Genomic DNA, 12,302 nt, shown 5'->3' on the forward strand with positions numbered 1-12,302 from the left:
TCCTTTTTTCAAAACTTTTTTATTGTTTTTTTTATTTATTTTGTTGAGAGACAGAGAGCAAGCTGGGGAGGGGCAGAGAGACAGAGGGAGACACGGAATCTGAAGCAGGCTCCAGGCTCCAAGCTGTTAACACAGAGCCTGATGCGGGGCTGGAACTCACAACTGTGAGATCATGACCTGAGCTGAAGTTGGATGCTTAACTGACTGAGCCACCCAGGTGTCCCAAGATTTTATGCTTCCTTTTTACTTATTGATTTAACTACATTAATAGTATCAAAAAATACAGTTTGGTTCTATTTTGTAGAGCTGTGACCATCATAAACCAGAAATAAAAGGATATAAAGGTCAACAGTCCTTGAAAAGATGTGATAAATTGTTATTATTTTTTTTAAGGTTTTATTTTTTATTTATTTATTTTTTTAATATATTTTTTAGGGCACTGGCTGGCTCAGTCGGTTAAGCATCTGACTTGGGCTCAGGTCATGATCTCACGATTCGTAAGTTCGAGCCATGCCTCGGGCTCTGTGCTGACAGCTCTGTGTCTCCTCTCTCTCTGCCCCTCCCCCTGCTCATGCTCTGTCTCTCTCTCAAAAATAAATAAACATCCAAAATAATTTTTAATTTTAATAATTTAATTTTAATTTGATAATTTAATGTTAATAATTTTATTAATAATTTTTAATGTTTATTTTTTGAGAGAGAGACAGAGAAAGCACAAGCAGGGAAGGGGCAGAGAGAGAGAGAGAGAGAGAGAATCCCAAGCAAGCTCCGTGCCATCAGCGCAGAGCCCAACATGGGGCTCCATCTCAAGAACATCAATAACATGACCTGAGCCGAAATCAAGAGTCAGACGCTTAACTGACTGAGCCACCCAGGCGCCCCAAGGTTTTATTTTTAAGTAATCTCTACACCCAACACGGGGCTTGAACTCACAACCCTGAGATCAAGAGTCACATGCTCCACTGACTGACTCAGCCAGGAGCCCCAAGAGCACTTTAAAATGGAGTTATTACAGTCCCTCCCAGAGACTGTCCTGATCACATTCATTCAACATAGTCTTCTAGGAGACCCACTGTATATCCTGAAAACTGTTCGAACTGCTCAACTCAAAATATATTCTACTCCAGGACAAAACCAGTCCAGAGACTCAGGAATGTATCTTCTGTCAGACACACTGGGTCTAAGGAATGACCTCCGTAAGTGTTTGCATTTCTGCTGAACCCAAGCATTTCCTGAATGAGGTGGGCCACATCAGGAATGGTAGAAAAGCTTTCTCTTCTTCCCAGATACCATGTCATCTTTGGTCACTACTCCTGATTAGTTTCCTATTACCGCCACAACAGATTTCTACGAATTTAGTGGCTTAAAATAACACAGACTTTCCATCTTACAATTCCATAGGTTAGAAGTCCACCATGGGTCTCGCTGGGCTAAAATCCAGGTGAGAGCCGGGCTGCATTTTTTTCAGGAGGCTCTAGAGGAAGATCATCTCCTTACTCTTCCACCTTCTAGAGCCTTCCTGCATCTCTTAGATTGCAGCCCCCTTTTTGTACCTTTCTGACCCTCCTTCCACAATCCCATCTCTCTGCAACAGCCAGGGAGTTTCCCTGCGTTTATGGACTCCCGTGATTAAACTGGCCCACTGCATAATCCAGGATTATCCCCCCATCTTAAAGTCTGTAGGAACCTCAATCACACCTGCAAAGTGGCCTTTGCCATGTTAATTAACACTTTACAGTTTCCTTCCGGTAGGAAGGAAAGTTTCTCTCCAGGGGAAAACCTGTCCTTTGCCTTTTCCAATTTATAGAAGCTGCTGGCATCCTTGGATCTTGGCCATATCACTGCAATCTCTCTTTCTGGCCTTACAATTTTGATTCTCCTGCCTCCCCCTTACACAGATCCTTGTGATTACATTTAGTCTACCTAGATGACCCAGAATAATCTCCCCATCTCAAAACTCTTGACTTAATCACATTGGTAAATCCCTTTTATCATACAAGGTAACCTATTCACAGATTTGGGGGTTAGGACGTGAACATTTTTGGAGGGCCATTATTCTGCCTGCCACAGTCTACCTTTGCCCCCCAGATTCACATCCATCCCAAGTAAAATCACCCCATCCAAAGGTGCTCAAAAGTGTCAACCCATTACAGCATCGACTCAAAAAGCCCAAAATTTTATCTGAATCTCACCAACTTGAAAGTCCCAAATCTCATTATTTAAATTATCTAAAGTATGGGTGAGGATGTGGGTATGATTCCTGGGGCATAATTGCTCTCCATCTGTGCACCTGTGAACCAACAAAACCAGTTCTTTGCTCCCAAATACAATGGGAAGACAGTCATAGAGTAATAATAACAGATGTTCCCATTCATAAAACAGAAAATGGAATGAACGAAGGAGCTACCCGTCCCAAGCAATGTAGCAATCCAGCCAGGAAGACTGCATTCATCAGGTTTGAAGGCCTGGAAATAATCTGTGGCTTCCGGCTTCACCCTTTGAGCCTGTGACTCCTTATCAGAATCATTGCTATTTCATGAGAGGTGGCACGTGTTTATAGCTGAGGAGTTTCATCAGCTTGTTTCCTGCCTGTAGACAAACAATACTTTCACATTGTGAAAGTGCACAGCATGCTGCTTTATTGAGTCATTTTCCTGAATTCCTTTTACTGAATCCCTGCAGTCATTGCAGCTTTTATTTATTTGTTTTTTAATTTCTTTAGTGTTTATTTTTGAGAGACAGCAATACGAGTGCAAACAGAGAGGGGCAAAGAGAAACGAGACACAGAATCTGAAACAGGCCCCAGGCTCTGAGCTGTCAGCGCAGAGCCCAACGCGGGCCTGGAACCCACAAACCGCGAGATCATGACCTGAGCCGAAGTGGGACGCCCAATTGACTGAGCCACCCAGGCGCCCCAAATCGTTGTAGCTTTTAAAAATGTATAATGGTCTCAAGAAAGATGGTGTCACAGTGAGCAGTTAGACAGCCCCGTGTGAGGTCAGTTGTTTTGCATGATATAGGTAACGAAAATGAAGAATATTTTCAGTGGAAAAGAAGAAAAAAGGACAAGACATTTGTGAGATCAAAAGTGATTGTGGAGGAGGAGGAGGAGGAGGAGGAGGAGGAGGAAAGGAAAAGGAGGAGGAGGAAGAAGAGGGAGGAGAGGAAGAAGGGAAAGGAAAGGAAAGGAAAGGAAAGGAAAGAAGAGAGGAAGAAAGGAAGAAAAGTAGGAAGGAAGGAAGAGAGGAAGAAAGAAAGGAAGGAAGGGAGGAAGGGAGGAAGAAAGAAATTGCCATCTCCACAAGTGTCCTGGCACTAGGATATCTTCCTTACCAATGAGCACAGTTTCATATCCTCAGCAGGCACATTTGGAGAACAGTGGAGAGGAGAGGCCATGTGGTAATGCAGCATAGTGGTGGGTGCACAGATTCTGGAACCAGACTTCTGGAGTCCAAATCCTGGCTCCACCACTTAGACATGTGACTCTGGATAAATTAATTAATCTCTCATACCTCCATTTTCTCATCTGTGCAATGGGTGTGATATCAGTGCGCACCTCATAGGATGGTTATGAGGATTGGATGAGCTCTTACTTGTAACGTGCCTGGCACATAGTAAGCTCTATATAGCCCTTTGTTGTATAAATAGTAAAATTAATAAAACAAGATTCTTTGGTGGAGGCAGTGTGATTTCTAAGAAAAAAAAGGTAATGGCAGGACTGGAAATAAAGTCAATGAAAGTCCTCAGAATATAACGTTTCAGAATGTAGAGTTTCAACATAAGGCATGATATCATTTGTGGAGGAAAAAGCTGTTTCTACAAGGTGTATGTCTATATGTAAATTCATAGAAATGTGTCTGGCAGGATACTTACCTCTATGGAGGGGACGACCAAGGAGAACCTCAGCATTATTTTCCATATTTGCAACCTGACCGAGAGAACATATCTGCGTGTTCTTTGTGAAATAACAAGCAAGCAACTTTTACTGAAAATCAACGTGAAAGAACAAAGTGCCCAGGAAACAGCAAGGAAGAGTGGTGGCTCTGCCATCTGGGAGTCAAGGGAAGTCACAGAAGAGATGACATGAGAATTGGATCTTCAAGGAGGCGTTGCCTGAGGAAAAGAGATTGGCTGAAGACAGGGCTGCTTGAGAATGAAATGATGGATTGAGGAAGATGGGAATTTATATTTCTGGCGTGTGTGGTTGGGTGGGGAGAGGAAGGGAGGGACGGGTCTGAGATCAGGCTGTGTGGACGGGTCATAAAGGCCTGCTGTACACACTGAGGAGGTTGAACTTTGTGGACACAACTTTTTAAGCCACCCAAGGGACGTGATCACAAAAGAAGTATCCTTCGGCATCCAGGTGGAAAGTAGCTGGGGAGGTGGGGATGATTGCTTAGGAACTGGTTCAGGAGGCTGTTGCACTGCCCTTCGAGAATTCTCCCGGAAGTGACAGAATAGCGTCTATGCAGGGAGAGAAAAGGGGCTTGATTTTAGAGCTAGTTAGGAGGAGGCAGCAACAGTACCTGCCTCTAGGCATCGACTCCACATTTTTGTGTTAACTGTACCCCGCTTTGGGGAATCACCTTTTTTCACTTTTAGCCCTTGTGCTTTAGGCTCGGGGCTCCGGGGATAGGACACAGGATATATAAGTCATTAACTCATTCTGTTCCCTCGGCCACCTTTCCCGGAGGAGCACATGACCCCAATCAGGACAGTCAGGCCACCGAGACACGTTCTGGGATGTCTGGAAGCAGACTCCCTCGTGACACCAGGTGTGAGATGACAAGAACCTGGAACTGCTCAGGCTGCCGTGTGCCTGGGATGAAGTCGGCCCAAGGGAAGTCGAGCCTAGAGCTGGATCCTGGAGGCATCTTTGGAGCCCCAAAACAAGCCAAACCTTAGCCAGACGTGGTCACAAAATCTCACGAGCCAGTAATTTTTTTAATGCTTATTCATTTTTGAGAGAGAGGGAGAAGGACAGATAGAGAGGCAGACAGACAGAGCGTGAGCAGGGGAGGGACAGAGAAAGAGCAGGGCACAGAATCCCAAGCAGGCTCCAGGTTCTGAGCTGTCAGCACAGAGTCCGACATGGGGCTCGAACCCATGAACCGTGAGATCGTGATCTGAGCCGAAGTCAGACACTTAACCAACTGAGCTACCCAGGCACCCCATGAGCCAGTGGCTTTTAAATTAAATTAAACTAAATTTAGCTTGGTTTAAGTCAGTTTGAGTTGTGTTTTCTGTTCAGACTAACTCTGAATTAAAAGTCTTCAGAGTGTTTCTAATGATTAGCACTGGAAGGAGGAGCATCTCTGAAATCTACTGCTCTTAGTCTCTTGCAAGAAGTGAGGACAAAAAGATGTCCTTAGCTACTGTCAGCCCCTCTTAGGGAGGATAGATGTGTCATTTCAATTTGCTAAGTTAGAAGAATCTAAGGCTTTAGAGATTCTGGAAGGGGTGGCCCAGACCAATGTGTGACTCCCTGACTTTGGGATTTTGCAGATCTCAGCTAGCAAAATTATAACGACAAACCTTAGGGTCCAAATTAGAATTGCTAAGTTTTAATTTGTTAAGTAACCATAAAAGAATATTATATCAGAAAAATAATAATACTTTTACACACTCTCTGTCTCTCTTCACACACACACACACACACACACACACACACACACAGAGAGAGAGAGAGAGAGAGAGAGAGAGTAACTTTCAAGCCAAGGATACCTCTTAATTTTTTTTAATTTTTTTTAACGTTTATTTATTTTTGAGACAGAGAGAGACAGAGCATGAATGGGGGAGGGTCAGAGAGAGGGAGACACAGAATCTGAAACAGGCTCCAGGCTCTGAGCTGTCAGCACAGAGCCTGACGTGGGTCTTGAACTCACGGGCCGTGAGATGGTGACCTGAGCCGAAGTTGGCCGCTTAACCAACTGAGCCACCCAGGCGCCCCAAAGGATATCTCTTTAAAACGAATACCTTGGGGGACACCTGGCTGGCTCAATCCATTGAGCATCCAACTCTTGATTTCGACTCAGGTAACGATCCCAGGGTCCTGGGATCAAGCCCACACTGGGCTCCATGCTGAGCACAGAGCCTGCTTGGGATTCTCTCTCTCCCTCTGCCCCTCTCCCCGGCTCAGGCTGTCTCTCTCTCTCTCTCCCTCTCTCGCTCTCTCTCTCTCTCTCAAAAAAAAATGTGAAATGAATATCTTTGGCTTTGTGAAAGACACTACACTGTACTCACTTTTCTCACTGTCTCAGGTATGTGAAAACCTTTTACCAGCAACCCGCTAACTGGCCTAGTAGAGAACCTGTGCCCTTTGGTAGAGTTTCCACCCATGAGATGTCATCCACATCCCTGGGACAGGGAAAGTCTGAACAACACAGGGTCCCAGGCCTATAGGAGGATTGCAGATCCCAGGGAAGGCCTCACTCAAAGCAGGGAGGATCTGGCAAGGAAAGCCAGACAGCGAGAGCATGGAGCTCAGAGAGACTTGAGGAACATCTCCCATTCCCAGCATTGACCTAGCCCAACCAGCCCTCTCCCCAAGTCCACCGCCTGAGTAGGGACCCCCAGGAGCCCTGAGCACAGACTAGTTGCAATGCTGGGTCTAGATGAAGGTGCTGGGAGAGACAGGAGACTGAACAGGCAGGTCCCCCCCGCTCGGAAGCAGGAGCAAACCAGCTGGGGATTCAGCATCAACAGAGACAGGTTAGCTCAGGAGTGTGGATGCGGGCTATTCCCTTGTGTCATGAGGAACAGCAGCTCATTCAGCTGAGCTCAGAGTGGGGGAAGGTGTTAGCCCACGGGTGAAGGGATGGGAGTCTCGCCCCTCCACACTCCCTTCCTAGAGCAAGCAGTCACCCACCCCGTGGAGCTGGGTTCGCAGGAACAAGTCTTTGATGAGTCACAATCCAAGCTGTGGTTGTGCGGTCAATATCAGAAAGTGCTCCAACTTTCAGTCTAAGGGGCCTGAACATCCCCCTTAAAGGGAGACTGGACGGAAGCTACTGGCTTCGAGCCAGGACCCCGGGGCAGGGCAGGAGGATAACAAGACAGAGGGAGAAAGGGGAGAGTGGACAAAGCAGGAAGGAAGGCCAGGGAAGCAGGGCCCATCAAGGCAGGCAGGAATGGACTGACAGGAGACACAACGGGAAGAGAAAAGGACTTTTTGCATCCTGCTCTGGGCTCTGATCACATACACGAAGGGTGCACTCAGAGGCACACAAGAGCGCATTTCTCTGACGGTAGACTCTGCCTTTCCACGCCTCCGACATTAAGGACTGAGTTAGGGGTTTATGTAAAGATATACTGGGCACATTAAGGGAAGCAAAGGTTTCTAGAACCTGAATCCCATGAGGCCAGGCCTCATGGAGTCTACATCAAGAGCCAGTGACAGATTCAAAGGAGTCCTGGGACCCTCAGCAAATTGAAATTCTTGGGTCTTCGTTCTTCCACGTCTCTGCCCCTGTCCACTTTCAGACTCTGCCCATTCATCCGTCTTTCCCTGACTTTCCCACCCAAGTTCCTGAGGAACCCAAGATCTGAGCTGCTCTGAACATCTATCTCAGTGGGGCCCTGAAAGCCATGATCTCTGGCCAGTCTGCAAATCAGCTGATCTTGAACTAGGGGTCCATCAGCTAAGGTAGAGAATAGCAAGGGAGAGGCATGAGGGTCAGCTGTCTCCAGAGCAGCTGTCGAGAGCTCAGAACACTTTTATGTCTTCTCCACACCAGCTCCCCACCAGATGCATGTCCAATTACAGCTCTTGAACTCCAGATCTTTAGGTCAAGTGAGGCTGTGTGACCTGAGAGCCTACAATCCTATGCTCCTGGGGCCCAGAGCTGCTCCCCACCGTATCAGAGAAGCCAGAGAATGCATGACAAGTCATATGCACTATGTTGTTTATTGTCACATGTTGCCCATGGGACAGGGTCATATGGGGGAGGGGGGCCCTCAGGCAGAGAGAGATGGAAGGAGGCAGAAGTAAGAACCATCTATTTTCTGAACTCGGCTCTTCCTTCCAGCTGTTGATGGTGGGGGCTTGGCCACCAGCGGGACTCCCTCAGATGCAAGCACAGTGTTGCGTGAGAAGGTTGGGCACGGTCTCATACTTAAAAGAGTAACCACCATCTGAGGTGGTGCGGACACGTAGGGGCCTCATGGTCCCAGGGAGGGCAGCACAGCAGGGCCGGGCCCCTGGCACTAAAGAAAGGGGCTGGGCAGGGGTCGGAGGAGCCCCAGGGACCAGCAGGGGCAGGTCTGGTGGGGCAGTCAGCCCACAGCCACCGTGACAATAGTGGAAGATGAAGCTGGGAGGGTGCACGATCCACCGGTCCCAGCCCAGCTCCTGGAAGGAGATATTGAGGGCCGCTCGGTGACAGTCCGCGTGGGCAGCGGGTTCCTCTGGAGACCTCTGGAGCAGGCGCAGCGCGGCGGGAGACCAGGGCCAGGGCAGCGGGGGAGTGGAGCGGCGGGCTCTCTCCCCTCCGCTGGGCGGCCTGGCCCGAGTGTGGGCCACCAGGAAGGGTGTGGCCTCGGGCCGGGCCGAGCAGGAGCAGAGAGGGCAACGCAGCTGCAGCACCAGGACGGGGTGGGTCAGCAGAGGGAGAGCAGAGGTGGCCAGGTGCAGCACGGCCCAGCGAGAGGGGGCATGGCCCAACGACATGGGCACAGCCATGGGGACCCCTGATGACAGCGCCAGCAGGCTCAGCAGGGGTCCAGAGCTGTTGGAGGCTGCTCTGCCCTGCCTGTCCAGTCCCGTGTGGAACCACAGGTGGGCTGATGTCACCTGGCGGCTGCGTGTGTGCTTGGACGGCTGGAACACATACGTGAAGAGGCTCTCCTTGGCCTCCTGGGTCAGCTCTCTGGCAGCCGGCTCATCCCCACAGCTGGCACCTGCAGGAGATAGCGGGAAGGGAGAGGGCAGCCCGGACTGGCGGAGCCTGGGACCCCTCCTCCTCAGCCACTCTCCTGAGTGCTCTGTCAGACTTGGGGCCCCTCTCCAGTCTTGAGAGAACCGACAGAGAATCTCCATTTGTTTTTTCATCTCTATAGGACGCAGAAAATACAAGACGTTGCCAACTTCCCTCTGAAGTGGTTTTACCTATTAACATTCCTATCAGCAACGTATATACGAGGCCCTGCCCACCCTCTACTTTCACTTGGAGCTGTTAGGCCTGAATCTCTGCTCACTGATAGTGTGAAATGGGTGATAGTACTTTAGATACACAGGCAATTGTTTCAGTACCTCATATATCTTTTTACAAGTCAGAAATGTTGCACGATAAACTCTTCAAAACAATTCCGCTTGGGGCACCTGGGTGGCTCAGTGGGTTAAGCGTCCGACTTCAGCTCGGGTCATGATCTCACGGTCCGTGAGTTCAAGCCCCACGTCGGGCTCTGTGCTGAGGCTCAGAGCCTGTGCTCAGAGCCTGTGCTCAGAGCCTGGAGCCTGCTTTGGATTCTGTGTCTTCCTCTCTCTCTGACCCTCCCTCATTCATGCTCTGTCTCTCTCTGTCTCAAAAATAAATAAACATTAAAAAAAAAAATTCCGCTTAAGGGGCGCCGGGACGGCTCAGTCATTTGAACTTCCCACTCTTGGCCATGATCTTGAGGTTCGTGGGATTGGACCCCGTGTTGGGGTCAGTGCTGACAGCAAGAAGTCTGCTTGGGATTCTCTCTCCCCCTCTCTCTCTGCCCCTCCCCACTCATGCACGCGCTCTTTCTCTCTCTCTCTCTCTCTCTCTCAAAATATATAAATAAACGTTTAAAACACACACACACAATTCCACTTAAAAAAAAAAAAAAGGTTAATACCAGAAAGAAAAAGGAGGGACAGGAGGGGAAGGTAAATAGCCTAGGATAGAGGGCAGGGCTTTCTAAGAAAGGTGATTGGCCAGAGGGTTACTGGAGGGGTTGTGGGAGGGGGCATGGGCTAAATGGGTAAGGGGCATTAAGGAATCTACTCCTGAAATCATTGTTGCACTACATGCTAACTAATTTGGATGTAAATTTAAAAAATAAAATTAAAGTTAAAAAAAAAAGAGAGAGAAGGAAGGTGGTTGGCATCCTTCCCCAACAGGTATGGAGGCTATATTAAACAATCATGGACTAGTTGACGGACTGGGGTTAGGACTATAGTGTGACACAGATTCTGTTATAAATCTCACAAGTGATCTATTTTGCAGATAAGGAGAAAGGGTTACAAAAATGAACTACTAAGTGGCCAGGCTGGGATTCTGCCCCATCCCAGAGCCACACCAACTCACAGTGCTGCACGAGGACTAAAGCACAGGGAGGCACGGGGTCCCCTCTGAGGGAAAGATGGGCCAGATTACGAGAAAGTCCACCCGGAAGAGGACTTTACTGGTTCAGTCAGTGGAACATGGGAACGTGCATAAGGAGATGAGGAGTCAAGAGAAAGTAGACTAATTTTCTGGAAAAGTGTCTCAACTAATCTCACTCCTGCATCTCTGATACCTTCTCAAGCCTCAGCTAATTGGGGCTAAAGAAACAAGATTCCGAGCAGGGAGTGGAGGCAGAGAAAGAAGGAAAGGTGGAAGGAAGGGGCCGATACCCAAATATCTCTGTCGCTAGAGACTCTAGGTCTCCCTAATGAGTATCTCCCAAATGCCTCCTCTCAGCCTTACATCATTTCACTTAATCCTCAGAGGTAGGCATTACTGCCCGTTTTAAGGTGAGGAAACGGAAGCTCAGGAAGGTTTAGTAACCGGTCCCCTGTTGCAAAGCCAGTTGAGCGGCGTGTATGGGACTCAAACCCAGACCTGTCTGGCTCCCAAGCCCATGCCGTATGTACCACACTGCTTCTCAAAGTCAAAGTCACCCTGCCAGTTCCCTGCCCTCATTACCTGTAGTTGGGAAAAGGATGGCCTGGGAGACATCCTCCTCCTCCCTGGGCTGAGAGCCCCTGTGCACGAAGCCCCCCTGGGCATGTCTTCGAGGCAGACGCCTGACTCCAGGATCCCCACTTTCCTCGGTCACTGCCGGAGGCCCCAAAGCATCCAAGAACAGGGCCCTCACCTTGGCCAGGACAAGTTCCCGGTCCAGCTCTGGCCCGGGGCAGCCATGCCCACTCTTCAGAGACAGCAGTAAGAGGAGCAGGAGTGGAGGCTGGGGCAACATGGCTCACCCAGCGGAGGGCCAGCGGTGTCCGGTGCCCTTTCTGTCAGGGTCTGCCCTCCACCCCCCCGCCTCTCCACTCTGCCCTCCCATCCCAGTACCGGCCCTCTTCTACCCCTCTCATCCCAGTCTCCCCAGTCCTTCCCACGCCCTGCAGTCCAAGTTGCCCCTGCCCATGGCATTGAGACCTCCTATCTCTGACGCAGATGTCTGTGGCCCTGAGCCTTATCTCCCACTCCTGCCAGGCATGTGGGGGAGGGGGCTGGTGAGAGTTCTCACCCAGAGTGACCTGACCTACACATACAACCTACAACCCTTTCCCCCTATTCTCTCTCTCAAACACACACACACACACACACGCACGCACACACACGCACGCACGCACACACACACACACACACACAGCCACATCCCAGCACCCAGCACAGAGGTGACATCAGGTACAACAGGAGCCTGGGAGCTGGGGTCAGCCAGCTCCTAACAGTGTTACTCGTCGTCGGGGAGACAGAATGCGCCAGCCCCTCAGATCTTGGGCGGGGGGGGGGGGGGGGGGCGGTGGCTTTCAACCAAGCAGCTGCTGGGCGGGTCATGGGGGGGTAGGGCTGAGGTCGGGGCTAGAACTGGGGCTAGGGCCGGGGGCAGGTGGTCCCGCCTGCTCTAAACTTAGCCTGGAAGAGCTAGTCTGGGCTCTTGTCCTCCAGCTGTGTCATCAGAGAATATTTTTGGGATTGGCAGCTGCAGGCGCCTCTGCCACTCAGGCCCAAGCCTGGCGGGCGGTTGGGGACCTGGCGGCTGGAGGTGGGAGGGAGGAGGGGAAAGAGGGCCAGGCTGTGGGAGGGGGCTGGGAAGAGAGGCTCTCCGGAGCAGGAAGCCAGGCCGCGGGCAGGGGAGGCTGCGGGGCCCCTGGCTGCAAAGGCAAACAGGAAGGACTGCCCCTCGAGCTCTCGACTCGGGGCCCGGGAATCGCCGCCGCCGCAGAGCCGCAGCTCCGGGCCGAGGGTAAGGAGGCGAGCCGGGAGCGGGCGGCCGGGGGAGAGCCCCGCGGGTCCCCGCCGCCCCCGGCCCCAGACGCGCCGCGCCTCGCCTCGCGGGCTCCCGCCGCCGCCCCCGGCCTCCGCGCGCCCGCCGCCCGCCCTTCCCGCCCCCCCCCCCCCGCGCCG

General features: G+C 50.6%; 1 protein-coding gene across 1 annotated transcript; it reads right to left on the reverse strand.

Moving 5' to 3' along the window:
* Positions 1-8,065: 8,065 nt before the first annotated feature.
* INHA (inhibin subunit alpha) lies at positions 8,066-11,145 on the reverse strand. Its single transcript, XM_047082420.1, has 2 exons — positions 10,872-11,145; positions 8,066-8,898 (listed from the first exon to the last, which is right to left on the reverse strand). Exons 1-2 carry the CDS (start codon positions 11,143-11,145, stop codon positions 8,066-8,068), a joined length of 1,107 nt encoding a protein of 368 aa, XP_046938376.1.
* Between the last annotated feature and the right edge of the window lie 1,157 nt (positions 11,146-12,302).

Source organism: Lynx rufus, unplaced genomic scaffold (genome assembly GCF_022079265.1).
Source record: "Lynx rufus isolate CCGP_SWC_20201006 ecotype Redwood Valley unplaced genomic scaffold, mLynRuf1.p SCAF_2, whole genome shotgun sequence".
NCBI classification, from domain to species: domain Eukaryota; kingdom Metazoa; phylum Chordata; class Mammalia; order Carnivora; family Felidae; genus Lynx; species Lynx rufus.

Excerpts from the sequence above, each read along its gene's own strand:
- INHA (XM_047082420.1), bottom strand. The coding sequence starts at position 11,145 with ATGTTGCCCCAGCCTCCACTCCTGCTCCTCTTACTGCTGTCTCTGAAG. Across the intron at positions 8,899-10,871 it reads CATCCTTTTCCCAACTACAG|GTGCCAGCTGTGGGGATGAG; the intron begins GTAATGAGGGCA and ends TATCTCCTGCAG.